Source organism: Pelobates fuscus, chromosome 6 (assembly GCF_036172605.1).
Source record: "Pelobates fuscus isolate aPelFus1 chromosome 6, aPelFus1.pri, whole genome shotgun sequence".
NCBI lineage: Eukaryota > Metazoa > Chordata > Amphibia > Anura > Pelobatidae > Pelobates > Pelobates fuscus.
In genome coordinates this window covers 251,027,035-251,043,099 of record NC_086322.1, presented here as the reverse complement: position 1 = coordinate 251,043,099, position 16,065 = coordinate 251,027,035, and the positions used below count along the sequence as shown (strand labels likewise).

The window sequence follows — 16,065 nt, the reverse complement described above, 5'->3', positions numbered from 1 at the left end:
AAAGTCTTGTCGAGTGTAATATGTCAGGGGTTACTTTCCTTTTTTGTTGGGGAAGCCATATTAAAGAATAAAGGTCCTGGGTTCCACAGCAATATTCTTCTATTTCCACCCATTGCGGAGTATATCTCTGTGGGTTAATAGAAACTATGTTGGTTAAAATTGCAGCGTAGTAATAAATTTTCAGGTTCGGAAACCCCATACCCCCGCATTTCACTTGTCTCATTATTAGTCCTTTTGGGACTGGATGCTTCCCTCCCCAGCTAAAATGTAACAATATTGCTTGTAAAGATGTAATAAATGTTTGTGGAACCTTAATCTGTAGAGATCTGAATAGGTAGAGTATTTTTGGTAAGATTTGCATCTTGATTGCCGATATTTTACCTATCCATGATAATAGTACACTTCCCCAAGCTTTCAATTGGCTTTCTGTATCTTTAAATATTTTTTTTATAATTAGCTAAAAATAGGACTTTTTCCTTTTTTGTTAATCTAATTCCCAGATACAGAAAATAATCTTCCCTCCAATCATAATGATAGTCTAGTTTAAGTCTATCTTCTTGAGATTTAGGAATATTAAGGCACATTGCTTGCGATTTGCTTATATTGAGCTTATAGTACGAATTTTGACTATATAAAATTAGTTCTTTCTTTAGGTTTGGTAAGGAGATATGTGGCTGAGTGATTGTTAATAAAATATCATCTGCATAAGCGTTAAGTTTGTATTCGCTCCGACCTATTTAAACTCCCTGTATATCTTTATTTTGCTGTATCGCTGTAAGAAAGGCTCCAGAGCAAGAACATAGAGCATCGGCGATAAGGGACAACCCTGACGTGTTCCATTAGTAATATTAAACAGTTTTGAACAAAATCCGGAAGTCAATACTGTAGCTGTTGGATTACTGTAAAGAGCTTTAGGGATTGAAAGAAAGGCAGGAGGGAATTTGTATGCATTCAAGGTTTCGCGTAAAAAAGTCCAATTCAAGCGGTCAAAAGCTTTTTCAGCATCTAAAGATAATTCCTGCTTAGATGATTTTACAAAATGATAAATGTCTAATACTTTCCGTGTATTATCTGACCCCTGTCTGCCTGACACAAATCCCACTTGGTCTGTATGAATTAAAGTAGGTAAAATAAACTTTAGTCTTTCTGCATATATTTTTGCATATGTTTTAGCGTCTATATTCAATAATGAGATTGGTCTAAAATTTTGACAGGCCGGATGGGGTTTCCCTAATTTTGAAATGGTAATTATTTGTGCCGCTAAAAATTCTGTAGGTAATTTTCCTGCCTTAGTGCCTTCATTAAAAAAAATGGGCATCCATGGATCGGTATGATAAAATAGTAGTTCGCAAAAGGTAATATAAGGATAAATACAGAAGGGTAGGACGCCCAAAAGCGTTCACTGGGAGGCATAATGGCCTTAAACCTCGCAAGAGGCGGACGGACTGTGGACCTCCGACAACCAAGTACGTAACTAAGCTAGATGCAACCCAGCGCAAGATAGAGGCCCCAAACCCTGCATTTATTAAACTCAGACCGACTAACCACCACATCCCCCCCCAAAAAAGAGACATGACCGTGCTTCACGTAGGGTTACCCACCGCCCAAGAGCCCACGGTCAGGTATCACTGATGGTGGAATGGGAGGGCTGATGGGGAACTAAAACAAAGCAGAAACAGCTGTACTGTTGAAATACGATCCATAGAGAGTGTGTTATCTAAATGGGGTCGCAACACAAACCTATACCGACTACTCACTTGACATACCTAGCGGAGATGCGTTGCTGGGATGATGGCTTCCGCACCCTCTGTGTGGTGATGTTGAGGGGGGACTGGCGCGGGGTGTCTCGGGGGGGGGCAACCGAAGCTCTCTTTCTCCCCCCACCACCCACTTTTTTTTTTTTCTCCTCTTTCCCCCCAACAAACACACCCGATTCTAACTAAGCGGGCTGTTCCCTTCGGGACACAACCTCGCCGCGAGTTCCCATGCCAAGCTATTTGGATTATACCTGTTTTATTATGTACCCTACCACTGTTAATGAATTCACGAGCGTTAACGGTACTCTACCATGGTGTCCCCTGTTCAGCTAGCTCCGCTTTTCTCTGACCCTCACTCTCCACTCTTATTGCCCATAGCTTTCTACAGGGTCTTACTACCTGGGCTTTTAGACTAAGTTTGACTATCCAGCATGTTAGTAACTGTCATTTTGTGTACAATGCATGCAAACTCAGTATATGTTAAGATGCTATATTACTATGTATGTTTTTGCAACCTGTCCTCTTTTACATCAGAAAATAAAGATTGACAAAAAAAAAATAAAAAAAAAATGGGTCAGTGGGTCGGCCAGGGATTTCTTAAACAGAGTATAATACAAATCAGAAAAAACATCAGGTCCCGGTGCTTTTCCTTTGGCTATTCTCTTTATTTGTTGAGTTACTTCTTTGTAATGGGAGCTATAAGCTGTGCCGCTTGCGAATCCTTTAAGGTAGGTAGATTTAATTTATCCAAATATAAACCTATTCCTCTAAAGGTTGGTTTTGGAAGATTTTTTTGGTCTTTTAGGTTATACAATAGTCCATAAAAAGCTGCAAATTCCTCACATATCAAATTTGGTTGAAGAATTTTTTGTCCTGTCTTAGAAAGTATAAATGGAATTCTAGATTGAGTTTGTTTATCGCGGAGTCTCTGTGCAAGTACTCTGGTAGCTTTATTACCCATAGAGTATGATGTCGCCTTGAGTTTTTTCAAAGCAACGTTGGTTTGTCGTTGATGGATTTCATTAATATCATTTTGTATTTGTTGTATGCTGTCTTGCAAAAACACGGATGATCTTGCATTTGAATATTTAAAGAGTCATCAGTGCCATTTCGGTGTTTTTTTTTTCTCTCTTGCTCTTACAGTGGCGAGTAACTTTTTAGGTGTGTGTAGGTACACCATGGTATTTCCTCTAGGGAATGTATTGTGAATATTTTACTTTTTTGCTTTCTAGGTTCATAACTCAATTTTGTCTTTCCCACTCCTTTTATTCAAATCAGGCCCTATTACAGCTATTCAAGTCATAGTCCGTAGTTCTTTCTTTGATTCTCCATCTATACACTTGCTATATATATCTTAGGGTACAGAGAGGACAAGGGAACTGGCACAGCTACTGCAACTGCTTTAAATCCAGATTCATCGTTACTAGATTTACTAAATGCTGTCTTTCAATGAGCCTGCTTGGTGCACTGTGTATTGATGGTGTATAAAGGAGCGATATACCTAGGGGATTCTAGAAAACAATGCTGAACAATTATTTGAATAATACAGAATTTAAATTATTTTAATTCATGTGGGGCTACTTGTTACATTTTGTAAGTTTAAAGGACATTATAGTCACCAGAAGAACTACAGCTTATTGTAGTTGTTTTGGTGAGTATAACCATTCGCTGCTGGCATTTTTTTTTTTTTTGATATGCAGGTAGGTACAACAGTGCCTGTATCGCCACAGCAGCATCAGCAGGCTCATGTTTTATGTACATAACATAACTGTATAATGGCAAGTTGAGTTTGCATATATTTTTGTAGTGAAAGAGGTAACGAGGTAAAATATAAACGTCTAGAAATCATAAAACATATTAAGTTTGTGCCCCACCAAACAAAGCTCGACAGCTAATCTTATAGAAGGTTGGGACTGTAGGCGTCTCTGAGTGTTAGGCTTCAGGGTCGTATGCAGTGGGCCTATCAGTGTGTTGGATCTATTTATATTCGGTATACATGCGAACAGGGTTATATCGTGTGCGTCATAAAAACAGAGGGAGGCATTAGCAGTATTTGGGTTCTCTGGTTGGGGTTATATTGGTGTGCAGTGTAGGTCAGGACATAGCGACATACATGAGACATGCTACGTCAGAGAATACTGACTAGAACTAGCTTCCTCCAGGGTAAACCGAGATTTTAGTGGTTATATGTTGTGTGTTGGGTCTAGCAGAAGGGAACAGGGATATAATAAATTGCGGGGTGTCACTCTTTACAGGCCGTTCTGAGTTAAATCCCTGTTGCCATATCCTCTATTTCGGCCCTATCGCACATTTAAATTAGTTCAAAGCTTAATGAAGATATCAAACACTATCAACTAGCAACACGTTAGAGCTGCATTACGCTGGTAGGTGGTAGTTGGGGCTAGAGAGATAGCTCCGGAGCTAACACCAGTAGACGTCCAACTAATAACAATTACTGTAGTAGGCGTCAGCTCGGATCCTGGCTGTCAGCCAAAGGGTGTTTTAGCTTTGTGCCCCATGTTAGTGTGAAGAGGAAGTCTCGTGTGAGATCGCGGCTACACCGCGCTATGTCTCGTAGTTAAGTTTAACAGCATTCATATGAACAGTAGGGTAGGTTACAATTTATAAAACCGAATAACATGTTAAAACATAGATAAAAAACATATAGATTCAAAAAATGTAAAAAAGTAAAAAAAAATGTGGACGGTTCAATACTAAGGAGAGTCTTAGTGTGGCCGTGGTGCTTGATTCTGGGTAAACCATGGGTAGGAGGTTGTCGTGGAACTTGGTGAGTTCCCAGGAAAAGTGATAGTTCCAGCTTACCGCCCGTTTCCCCCTTCTATGGTGGGTTCAGCACTCTTGGCTTTTTCTGCTTTTGTCCGGCCTCGGTGGTCTGCCTCCACGCCTGGTTGGGTCCTTCGGGAGTTGGGTTTGTGCTGTCCCTCTCTGCAGGGGAGGTTTGTCTCGGCAAGTGTAGTGCCCTCAGGAATCCCGTCGGGTCTTCCTGTGCCGACAGGGTAAGTATCCCTTCTTCCTGCTGTACCACGAGGGTGCCCGATGCTCCCCATCGGTATCTGATCCCGTTGTTGCGGAGTTCCTTCGTTATGGGCATAAACCTCCGTCTCTCCAGAAGCACATTAAAGGGTAGGTCATCGTAGATCCGGACAGGGTTGCCTTCCACCATGATGGTGGGGGTGTTATCGCTATGATGTCCCTTGGGGCGTCCACTGGGGCCGTAGGGGCCTTTTTGATTCGGAATGCCACTGTAATGGGTGAGACTCCTATCGTGGGTCTCACTCCCAGCGTTTCTGCAACTGTGTTGGCATAGCCTAGTATAGTCTCTGCACTCACACTTTCCGGTACTCCACGGATCCGTATATTTTTCTTCCGGTGCCTTGCTTCCAGCGATGTGACCATGCGTGTGAGCCTGCTGAGTTGCTGGGACATGGACTCCATTTGGTTCCGCACCTCAGTCAGCTCCTGGTCTCTCCCTCCTTCCCTCTTTTCCACTGCGCCGACCCACGCGGCGATGCCATCAACCTCGGTCCGCACGCCGGCCAGATCAGCCTTCCAGACTTCCCTCAGGTTGACCAATAGTCTTTTAATGTCCCCTTTGGTGGAGGGCGAGGTATCGGAGTCCTAGTCTGCACTCCCAGACACCCGGCTTGGGGTCCACGAGGGCATGCTGTCAACCTCTTCTTGGGACTCATCTGAGTCGCTGGTGTCTCGGGCTCTCACGGGCGCCATCTTGGGCTGCACCGGTTGTTGCGGCCTATCGAAGGACGTGCGGATGTCGGGCTGTTTAGAGCTCCCCGAGTGGGTCAGCTTGCGGTTTTTCCGTCCCATCTCTCTGTGTTGTACACTGGTATGTGTTTTGCGGTCGGTTCAATGGAAGTCCTCGGCTATTTATTGCTTTTATCGTTGGGGCCTGCAGGAGCTCCACAACAGCACGTCTGGTTACTTGCTCGGCTAGCCACGCCCCCCGCTGCAGGCATTTTTATGCAAACACTGTCTTTTCAGAGAAAAGCCAGTGTTTACATTGCCCCCCTAGGGACACCTTCACCCCGCAAGGAGGTGGAACAGCGGCAGGGCCAGCGCCTGTAGACCCGTGCGGAATATGGAAATAATGTAAGATTTATTACCTTTTAAGGGGGTTAACAGGATGCAAGCCACCTAAATGGTGGTTTCAACACTATATGGTCAGGAAAACGTTTGTGTTCCTTTCATTGTGCCACATTTAACTATGTGCATTGTGTATCATTTTGATTTGTGGTGTATTCTAGCACCATGACTCTGTGGTGAATAAACACAAATTAAACAAAAACAGAAATGAAATTATTCTGATTACATTTTAAGTGATCAGCGCAATTGATTGTCATCGCTGGTGGCATTATTTGTGTTTTGATTTAGTACAGCAAATAATAAACAGCATCATTAATTTGGCATTCAAATATGACTATATTCAGAAGATGCAGGCTGCTACAAACCCATTATTGCAATGATTTTTCCACTCTGTAATGAAAGCGGTGCGATAGTTTAATTACTATGTTTATAATTTTCTTTAACTTAGCAGTTTGAATGTATGTATAGCTTCATAAAGGATACAACTATTGACTTGAAAAGTGTACTGCTCATAAAGTCCTCCATTGTAAGAGTTCCTGAGTACCCAGTTCCAAGTTTTAGTTTTTCTTCACAGTAAGAAGTTTGAATTTGAATAATTTCACAATCAAAGTAGTTTTTAACTCCAATATGTTTTTTTTTAAGTAATGCTTGAAATAATTGACTTGCATTTCAGTGTTGATAAAATATAATACAGAATATAATTTAAATGTTACATTTGTATTTCCATGTATTACATATAAAAGAGTTGATGGGGAAATACCATTTCAGTGTGCTGTTTATATAATTGGGCAAGGGACAAAGACTTGATATATTTGCCTCCAAACACTACCTACACTCTGTAAACTGCTGGCACAGTTTTGAAAGTGGATAATGACTTTTTTCTGTGATGAAAAGGAAAAATTTAATAATAAGGACAATTGTTTGGATCCTTGCGTTTTTAGTCATGATTTGTTTCCATAGTTTCATCAGAAAATTAGTTCAGCCTTTAAGTGAATTTTCTGCAGTTCAAAATATTGTTACCACAGTATTGTAATCCACAGTGATTTTAATGATCGTCCTTATTGACTTGCTGCCCCTGTAGATTTATTAAATCAAGTAAAGGCACTTTTTGCCTTTACTAGCAAGAGATATATATATATATATTCCTTACCACCCATCTCCCCTTTAAAACACAGTTTTTTTAATATTTGCTCAACAGGGTAATGTTCGCAATTCCTGTGTGGTATTGCCGTATGTCCCTGTGACGTTTTCTGGCATCAACAACTACCTAATGGTTCCTGGTATCCCTGCTAATATGAAGATGATGGTGAGCTTTAAGTTTCGCACGTGGGATAATGTTGGCCTGCTGATGTACTCCAATTTTGCTGGTTCTCTGGGATCCCTTGAAATGGCACTGAGTGACGGCCAGATCAACATCTCCATTTCCCAACCTGGCACAAAGAAACTGGTATTTGCAGCAGGTGTGCAATATAACATTACAAGACAAAGTAACAATGAATTTGTATTCTAATAAGGACGTAACCGTGAAGGTATTGGACAACTTTTAGTAGAAGAGTTTGAGGTGTTATGCAGAGTTTTGAAGGAAAGGTTTTCTAAATTAATTACTATAAATAACTATGCATGACTACTGAAAGATGTATAGGATACCACTGAATATCTATGTAAATAATTGCAGTATAGTTGGATTATAGAGAATATTTCAGGAAATATTTCAAGGTAGAAATGTTACTAGAACTAAATAGACTTAATTTTAAATATCACTGTGCCACAATAATATTACAATTGTATTACTTGAGGCTCATAAAAATATACTTCTGATGTAAAGCACAGAAGGTTTTCTATTAGATATTGCACAGGAAATGCATTGTTTTAGCAACAAAATTAGAAAAAAACTTTGTTTTGCAATTTATATACATATATGTACAAAAATGTGGTGGTGTTTTTGTTGAGTGGGAGAAGATGCAATATTTGCCTATTTCTCATTCACTGAAGATGGTCCATCTATTTTTAGAGAGTGTTTGAGGTATACTATTTCATTATTTATTCATGTGAAGCAAATCTGAAGTACAGGGGTACAACTGCTGGTTGATGAAGAATTTAAAAAGCATTGAAATCCCCTAAATTGTTAGGATCAGGATCATTCACACCTGTTCCATTTACAGGCCTGCCTGTTGCACATGTTATTTCACACTAAATAGCTAAACGTTTGAGCATGTGGCCCCAAAATCAGAATTTCAGATAAGAACTGTGTGGTCTGTTAACCCCTTAGTGACCTGGCCGTTTTTAAATTTTCTTACCGTTAAGGACCAGGGCAGTTTTTACATTTCTGCGGTGTTTGTGTTTATCTGTAATTTTCCTCTTACTCATTTACTGTACTCACACATATTATATACAGTTTTTCTCGCCATCTAAAGATACCATTATTTTCATCATATCATATAATTTGTACTACATTTTTTTTTATAAAATTTTAAAAAACACACTTTTTCTAACTTTGACCCCCAAAATCTGTTATGCATCTACAACCGCCAAAAAACACCCATGCTAAATAGTTTCTAAATTTTGTCCAGAGTTTAGAAATACCCAATGTTAACATGTTCTTAGCTTTTTTGCAAGTTATAAAGCAATAAGTATAGCACTTCGCTATTTCCAAACCATTTAAAAAAAAAAAAAACTTCATGAAAGTTACATTGTAACACTGATTGATATCTGGAATCCCTGAATAACCCTTCACATGTACATATTTTTTAAAAGAAGACAACCTAAGGTATTAAACTTGGGGTCTTTTGACTCTTTTTATGCAACCATTTTACCAACAATCTATGCCAAAATTTTTTTAAAAAAATTCAATGATTGGTAATTTTTTTGACACACATAGCAATTAAAGAATACATGTACTGAGGACTTTAAGGGTTACTGCCAAAGAACATCCCGATATGTGTTCAGCAACATCTCCTGAGAACAGTGATACCATCCATGTATAGGTGTGTTGGGTTCTCTGGAGGCTAAAATACCTTATTTATTTGTTTTTTTATTTATTTACTTATTTTTTGAGTGCCTCAGCACACAGGAGGGGCATCGGAAGCCTGCCCTATGTCTTCCGATGCTCTGCTACACTGTCGGGCACCACGTTGGGAAACCCGGAGCGATCACTTGGCGGCCCTGCAGTCAGGAGAGATATTGCTGCAATACCCTTTGAGCAGCTTCCGCAGTCCTTAAAGACCTTTTTTTTTTGTCGGGCATACCTAGTATGTCCGAGGTCCTTAAAGGTTTAAATTAAAACAGTAATCTGTTTTGGGAACTAAAATTCAATAAAGCTTACATTTAGGTCTAATATTTTAATTTCAGACATTTACTTAGTGGTTATATTATAACAACTGAGATTGTAGTGTTACTGTCAACGAGTAACACTTATAATTTAGGAAACCATCATGCAATGTGTCAACGGTAAAAGATGGAGGTGCAGAATAAAAGGCACTGGAGGTAGTTTTGTTATAAACCATCTAATAAATCCATTGTAGCAACAAGGGGTTCCTGTACTCCCTCCACAAACAAGGTGCTTTGCTGGACCTGAGGCTGGCTAGTCAATAATAGTAGGAACAGGTTGGTCCAGACACTCAAGGACAGTTTTATTGGAGAACAGAGCAACAATTCGACTTCAACTGAGATCTTTACAAATGCTCCTCTTCATAATATGTAATAATATGGCTTGATAAATATGAAAAAAAAAAAAACAGTAGGCAGAGCTTTGGCTGACATACTGTGCAAGAAAGCTTGTATGTAGCATTCAAACTTTGAGATATTACAGTACATAATAGCTAGTTTGAGATATCTACAATATGTAATCTAGCTTGCAAATGACCATTTACAGAAGTGGAGCTTCCTATATGATGAGTGATGAAGACATGTGGCCTGGTTCTTTTTACGCAGGTCACAGACTCAATGATGGCTTTTGGCACTCTGTCTCCCTGGTGGCCAGAGAAAACTCTGCAGTGGTCATCATTGATGAGGATGAAGGGGCAGAGTTCAAAGTTAATTATATATTCCAACTTCGGACAGGGGATTCATATTACTTTGGAGGTAAGCAAATATGGCTAAATAAGTTCTCAGCAGATAGTTTCTCTAAATTCATGATTTGTGAAATATTTTTTTTTTCTAGAAACTAAACATTCTACATTTTATTTTTACATATATAAATACACATTATGACCACTTGAAAAAGATTTCTCAAATAAAATTATTTTATTAATGCATGAATAGAAATACTTATATTTTGAAACTCTGGAATGTCTGTGTTTTCTGGTGGCTTAAGAACATCTCTATCATACAGGTTGTCCTAAGCCAGCTGCCGGATCTGGGTGCCACTCGAATCAGACCGCATTCCACGGTTGTATGCAGATGATAATGGTTGATGGTTTGCCCGTGGATTTTCATCGGATGCAATTTGGGTGGTTGGGGAGTTTCTCAGAGGTTATGTTCAACGTGTGTGCTATAGCTGACAGGTACTGCAATATCTCATCTTTTTATATATATATATGTATGTATATATATATATATATACAGGGAGTGCAGAATTATTAGGCAAATGAGTATTTTGACCACATCATCCTCTTTATGCATGTTGTCTTACTCCAAGCTGTATAGGCTCGAAAGCCTACTACCAATTAAGCATATTAGGTGATGTGCATCTCTGTAATGAGAAGGGGTGTGGTCTAATGACATCAACACCCTATATCAGGTGTGCATAATTATTAGTCAACTTCCTTTCCTTTGGCAAAATGGGTCAAAAGAAGGACTTGACAGGCTCAGAAAAGTCAAAAATAGTGAGATATCTTGCAGAGGGATGCAGCACTCTTAAAATTGCAAAGCTTCTGAAGCGTGATCATCGAACAATCAAGCGTTTCATTACAAAATAGTCAACAGGGTCGCAAGAAGCGTGTGGAGAAACCAAGGCGCAAAATAACTGCCCATGAACTGAGAAAAGTCAAGCGTGCAGCTGCCAAGATGCCACTTGCCACCAGTTTGGCCATATTTCAGAGCTGCAACATCACTGGAGTGCCCAAAAGCACAAGGTGTGCAATACTCAGAGACATGGCCAAGGTAAGAAAGGCTGAAAGACGACCACCACTGAACAAGACACACAAGCTGAAACGTCAAGACTGGGCCAAGAAATATCTCAAGACTGATTTTTCTAAGGTTTTATGGACTGATGAAATGAGAGTGAGTCTTGATGGGCCAGATGGATGGATTGGTAAAGGGCAGAGAGCTCCAGTCCGTCTCAGACGCCAGCAAGGTGGAGGTGGAGTACTGGTTTGGGCTGGTATCATCAAAGATGAGCTTGTGGGGCCTTTTCGGGTTGATGATGGAGTCAAGCTCAACTCCCAGTCCTACTGCCAGTTTCTGGAAGACACCTTCTTCAAGCAGTGGTACAGGAAGAAGTCTGCATCCTTCAAGAAAACATGATTTTCATGCAGGACAATGCTCCATCACACGCGTCCAAGTACTCCACAGCGTGGCTGGCAAGAAAGGGTATAAAAGAAGAAAATCTAATGACATGGCCTCCTTGTTCACCTGATCTGAACCCCATTGAGAACCTGTGGTCCATCATCAAATGTGAGATTTACAAGGAGGGAAAACAGTACACCTCTCTGAACAGTGTCTGGGAGGCTGTGGTTGCTGCTGCACGCAATGTTGATGGTGAACAGATAAAAACTGACAGAATCCATGGATGGCAGGCTTTTGAGTGTCCTTGCAAAGAAAGGTGGCTATATTGGTCACTGATTTGTTTTTGTTATGTTTTTGAATGTCAGAAATGTATATTTGTGAATGTTGAGATGTTATATTGGTTTCACTGGTAAAAATAAATAATTGAAATGGGTATATATTTGTTTTTTGTTAAGTTGCCTAATAATTATGCACAGTAATAGTCACCTGCACACACAGATATCCCCCTAAAATAGCTAAAACTAAAAACAAACTAAAAACTACTTCCAAAAATATTCAGCTTTGATATTAATGAGTTTTTTGGGTTCATTGAGAACATGGTTGTTGTTCAATAATAAAATTAATCCTCAAAAATACAACTTGCCTAATAATTCTGCACTCCCTGTATATATATAAAAACAGATTATAAGACATCTAAGATATTGTCATGTATAAAAAGAATCTTAACTTGTATGATGAAAATATGTTTGCCTCTTTAAAATCGGTTATACGACCGTACCTTAAATATATGGTGCAATTGTTGGACCAGTTTTAAAGAAGGATATTATAGAGCTGTAGATATAGATTGTTAAATGCACTGTATAAATGATAAGAGGTCATCAACAGAGAATTAATTAAAGGAGATGAAAGGATTCTTTACAGTAAAAACTATAAAAAGTCTGAATATTTGTAAGTCCATTAATCTATATGGCTGTAATGTAAAGTTAAAGGATCACACACAAGTACCATAAGCAATACATCTAATTGAAGTGAGTATGGTATAAAGACTAAGGCAGCTTTTTTTGCCTTTTTTTTTTTTATTACAAAAATAAATACTTTACACACTCTTTTTGTTCCTGCTGCCCTGCTCTAAATGTCTGATAAAGAAAAAAAAGCCACTCTGAATTTTCTCATAAATCCAGAGGCCTACTTGAAGGGACACTTCACAACCCAACTTTACCACTTGTGAGAGATGTTATGATTTGCATTTTGAGTAAGAGCTGTGTGCTTTGACTTTATTATTCTAGCTCCAGTAAATACTTGAATTTGAGATTGTTTACATTTTTCCAATTTTGGGGTTTTCAATATTATATTTTATATACACTGATATGTGGGGATATTTATGGGATAATAATAGTAAACAGTTAAAGCCCAATAGGGCCCCTCGACCCCCATCCCCACAAGTTCTACACACATCCCCACCCCGTAACTCACTGTAACCATTTCCATTAACTAGAAACAGCTTAACTCTGCAAACTGTTTATTGCACAAAGCACAATTACTGCTTCAACCATGTTATGCTGTTTTTACACAACAAAAGGGTTAGAAACTCCAAGAATATGGAACCTCTCTATCACTCTTATAGTTCTAACGCTAAAACTTAACCTAAACTTGTTTCGTTATGTATGTTATGCAACTGTTGAAAAACCTGACAGAACAGGCTCGTACAAAAGAAATCTAATGTTCCATCACCATATAACAATTCTCTCTCTATCCTTCTGTATAAATCTGTACTGCTGGAATGTTAGAACCTCGGCTTTTGCATAAGCCCATGACCCACTCCTGCGCAATGTGTACGTTCCTGTAATTTCTGTCATTTGAGAATAAAGAATTACAAAAAAATAATAGTAAACAGTTGAGAATTGCCCACTATTTCAATTCTCAGATCCCAAAGATCGTTATCGTGTAAGTGAAATGTATTCCATATAAATAAAATCACAATTTGTTATAAAAATAGATACAATTTATTGTGACAATTAAATAATAACAATATGTAACATGCATGATAATAATCAATGAATATTCAGTATAACATAGTATGCAATACAATGGCAATACGCATTCCAATGGCTAACACAGCAATTGTCAAGACAATGATTTATGATGGGCTTCACAGAGACACTTTCTTTCACACAGCTTGCAGCATAAGGCCATAAAAACTTTAGCTAACAGTTAGAATAACCCTTTCAATGCTGGCTAGATCTCCTAGGTAGTTAAGATACACCTGGATAAATATCACGATATGCTAACATGTGATATGTCACATTAATATAATGGAAAATGTATTCATACTTACCGTAATTTTCTTTTCCTGGCTATTATTCATGGCAGCATATACACATGGGTTAGCTCCTCCCCTTACAGCCGATAGGACAGGAAAACCACCAAGGTTTTAAAAGGAGGCTCCATCCCTAAGGTCCTCAGTCAGTTTACAAGCTCTACAGTACATAAATAGAGACATTAATGGGTGGGAAGTATATGCTGCCATGAATAATAGCCAGGAAAAGAAAATTACGGTAAGTATGAATAAATTTTCCATTTTCAGAATAGCCAATCAAATAATCAGAATAATTCAACATAGATAGAAGAATTAACTGAGTTAAGTACTTGAGTACCAAATTGTGCATCATAGACTGTTTTAACGAACAGTATGAAATGCCAGACAAACGTGTCTAAAGAGGTTCAAATGCTAGCTAACAAAAAGTGTCAGCGGAAACCATTACCATGGCAACCCATGATGCTGCAACAGCATGGGAGGAGAGTGCCCTGATACCCTCCAGCACAGGTAGAGAACGGACGTGACGTCCAAATTGTGCCTCACGAATTACTTCAATGTCCAATATGTAATGCAGGACAAACTAGTTCAAAGAGGTCCAAATGCCAACTTTACAAAGTTTCAGCAGAGACCATTGCCATGGAAGCCCACGAGATGCTGTAACAGTACTAGTGGAGAATGCCCCAAATCCTTTGGTACAGGTAGAGAATGGCATTGAAAGGCTCTCACTTTAGGCAGGATCTCTGGTGCTACCAGCAAGACAACCATATCCTGTTGAAATTCAGTGAATGGGGGTACACAGGATCAAGCCTGGAGTTCACCCATTTTCCTTGCTGGGGTACTAGCCACGAGCACTTTCTGTGCTACCACCATGAAAGCACCTTCTAGAGGTTTGAATAATGGTTCAGTCAGGGCCCATGAGAGCAGTGGTACGTCACACATTGGCTTCACCACACTCCGTGGAGGCATGATTTCATTCAATGCCTATATGAAGCAAAGTGCAGCTAAGTGCACACATTCACCTTGCTGAGGTACAAGTCACCAGCAACAGCAACGTCTGGGCTAAAATCATGGAAGCTCCTGCTAGAAGTTCAGTCAGAGTCTGTGAGACCAGTGGTACGTCACATATTGGTTTCAACACCCTCAGCGGAGGCTTGAGTTCAATTTTTGCTTACATGAAGCAAAGCACAAGGGATATCAACGCTCAATCGGTACCCTTCAGTACAGGTAGAGAATGACCTAGATAAGCATTCACCATAGGCAGGATCTTCAGATGCCAAATGCAAGATGACCATATCTGTTGAAAAGTAGTGAAAGGGGGTTCACAGGATCAAGCCTGGAGTTCACCCATTTTCCTTGCTGGGGTACTAGCCTCCAGCACTTTCTGTGCTACCACCATGGAAGCTCATTCTAGAGGTTCGAATAATGGTTCAGTCAGGGCCCGTGAGACCAGTGGTACGTCACATATTGGCTTCACCACACTCAGTGGAGGCATGATTTCAATCAATGCCTATATGAAGCAAAGTGCAGCTAAGTGCTCCTCTAGAGTGTTATAACACAGAACCTTTCAAGGCCTGAACGATGAGTAATTCCAACAGACAAAAGCATGTCAAGCTTAGTAAAGCCTGTATAGGATTGTAAGAGGATCTCAATGACCGTCTCAGGGATGCCTATACTAATATGGACCCCTGCATCAACACCAGAACTTGAGGATCCTGGTGTGTCATGGGGCCTTGTAATAGGTCTGGACATACAGGAATTTCCCTTGGAGGTTCCAGAATCATCTTATTCATCATAGGAATTTGAGTCGACACGGTCTTCCACTGTCACCTTTTGCATTGCCTTCTTAGGAAAGTCGAAAACAGGAGAATATGTACATCAGACTAAAATTCTAAATTTGAGTCAGTGTATCCTGAACCTGAGCATTCTGGTCCTAGCATGTAAAAAATACTTCTGGACCTGGTAGGTCCAAGAAATGGCCATCAGATCTATGTAGGGTATCAGACAATCTGCGTCAACCCTGAGGATACGTCAGGACCTGGTTGCCAATCCACCTTGTCCACAGTTATTCAGCTCTAGCAAACAGCCATTGTATTCTGAGCCACTGGTTGTTCTTCTGTGCCCTGATTATGGGCTGGAATTCCATCAATACGTATCTGTGAGACCCATCTTGGTAAATATAGGATACAGTTGCATTGATTGTTGAGCAAATTTGGACCCACTCATTCTTCAGCAAGCATCTGAAGTGAAGAAGAACCTTGAAAATGACTTAGTTCCATACAAATGAATGGAAATATTGTGCAACATGTTCCAAACACTGTGCAACCAATCTTATAAAAACTGGAATTCGAGCTAATAATCGACCAATGAGGTTCTGTTCACAGGAAACTCAGATCTAATCCCTCTTTCAGCTGCCAGGGAAGGTGT

The 16,065-nt window shown here is 39.7% G+C and overlaps 1 protein-coding gene across 1 annotated transcript in view; it reads left to right on the top strand.

The window, feature by feature from the left end:
- The window catches only part of CNTNAP1 (contactin associated protein 1), a 196,480-nt gene that overhangs the window by 109,432 nt on the left and 70,983 nt on the right, over positions 1-16,065 (top strand). The window contains exons 8-10 of the mRNA XM_063458930.1: positions 7,078-7,339; positions 9,810-9,959; positions 10,210-10,381. Coding sequence (XP_063315000.1) covers positions 7,078-7,339; positions 9,810-9,959; positions 10,210-10,381 — 584 coding nt within the window. The remainder of the gene's footprint in view (positions 1-7,077; positions 7,340-9,809; positions 9,960-10,209; positions 10,382-16,065) is intronic.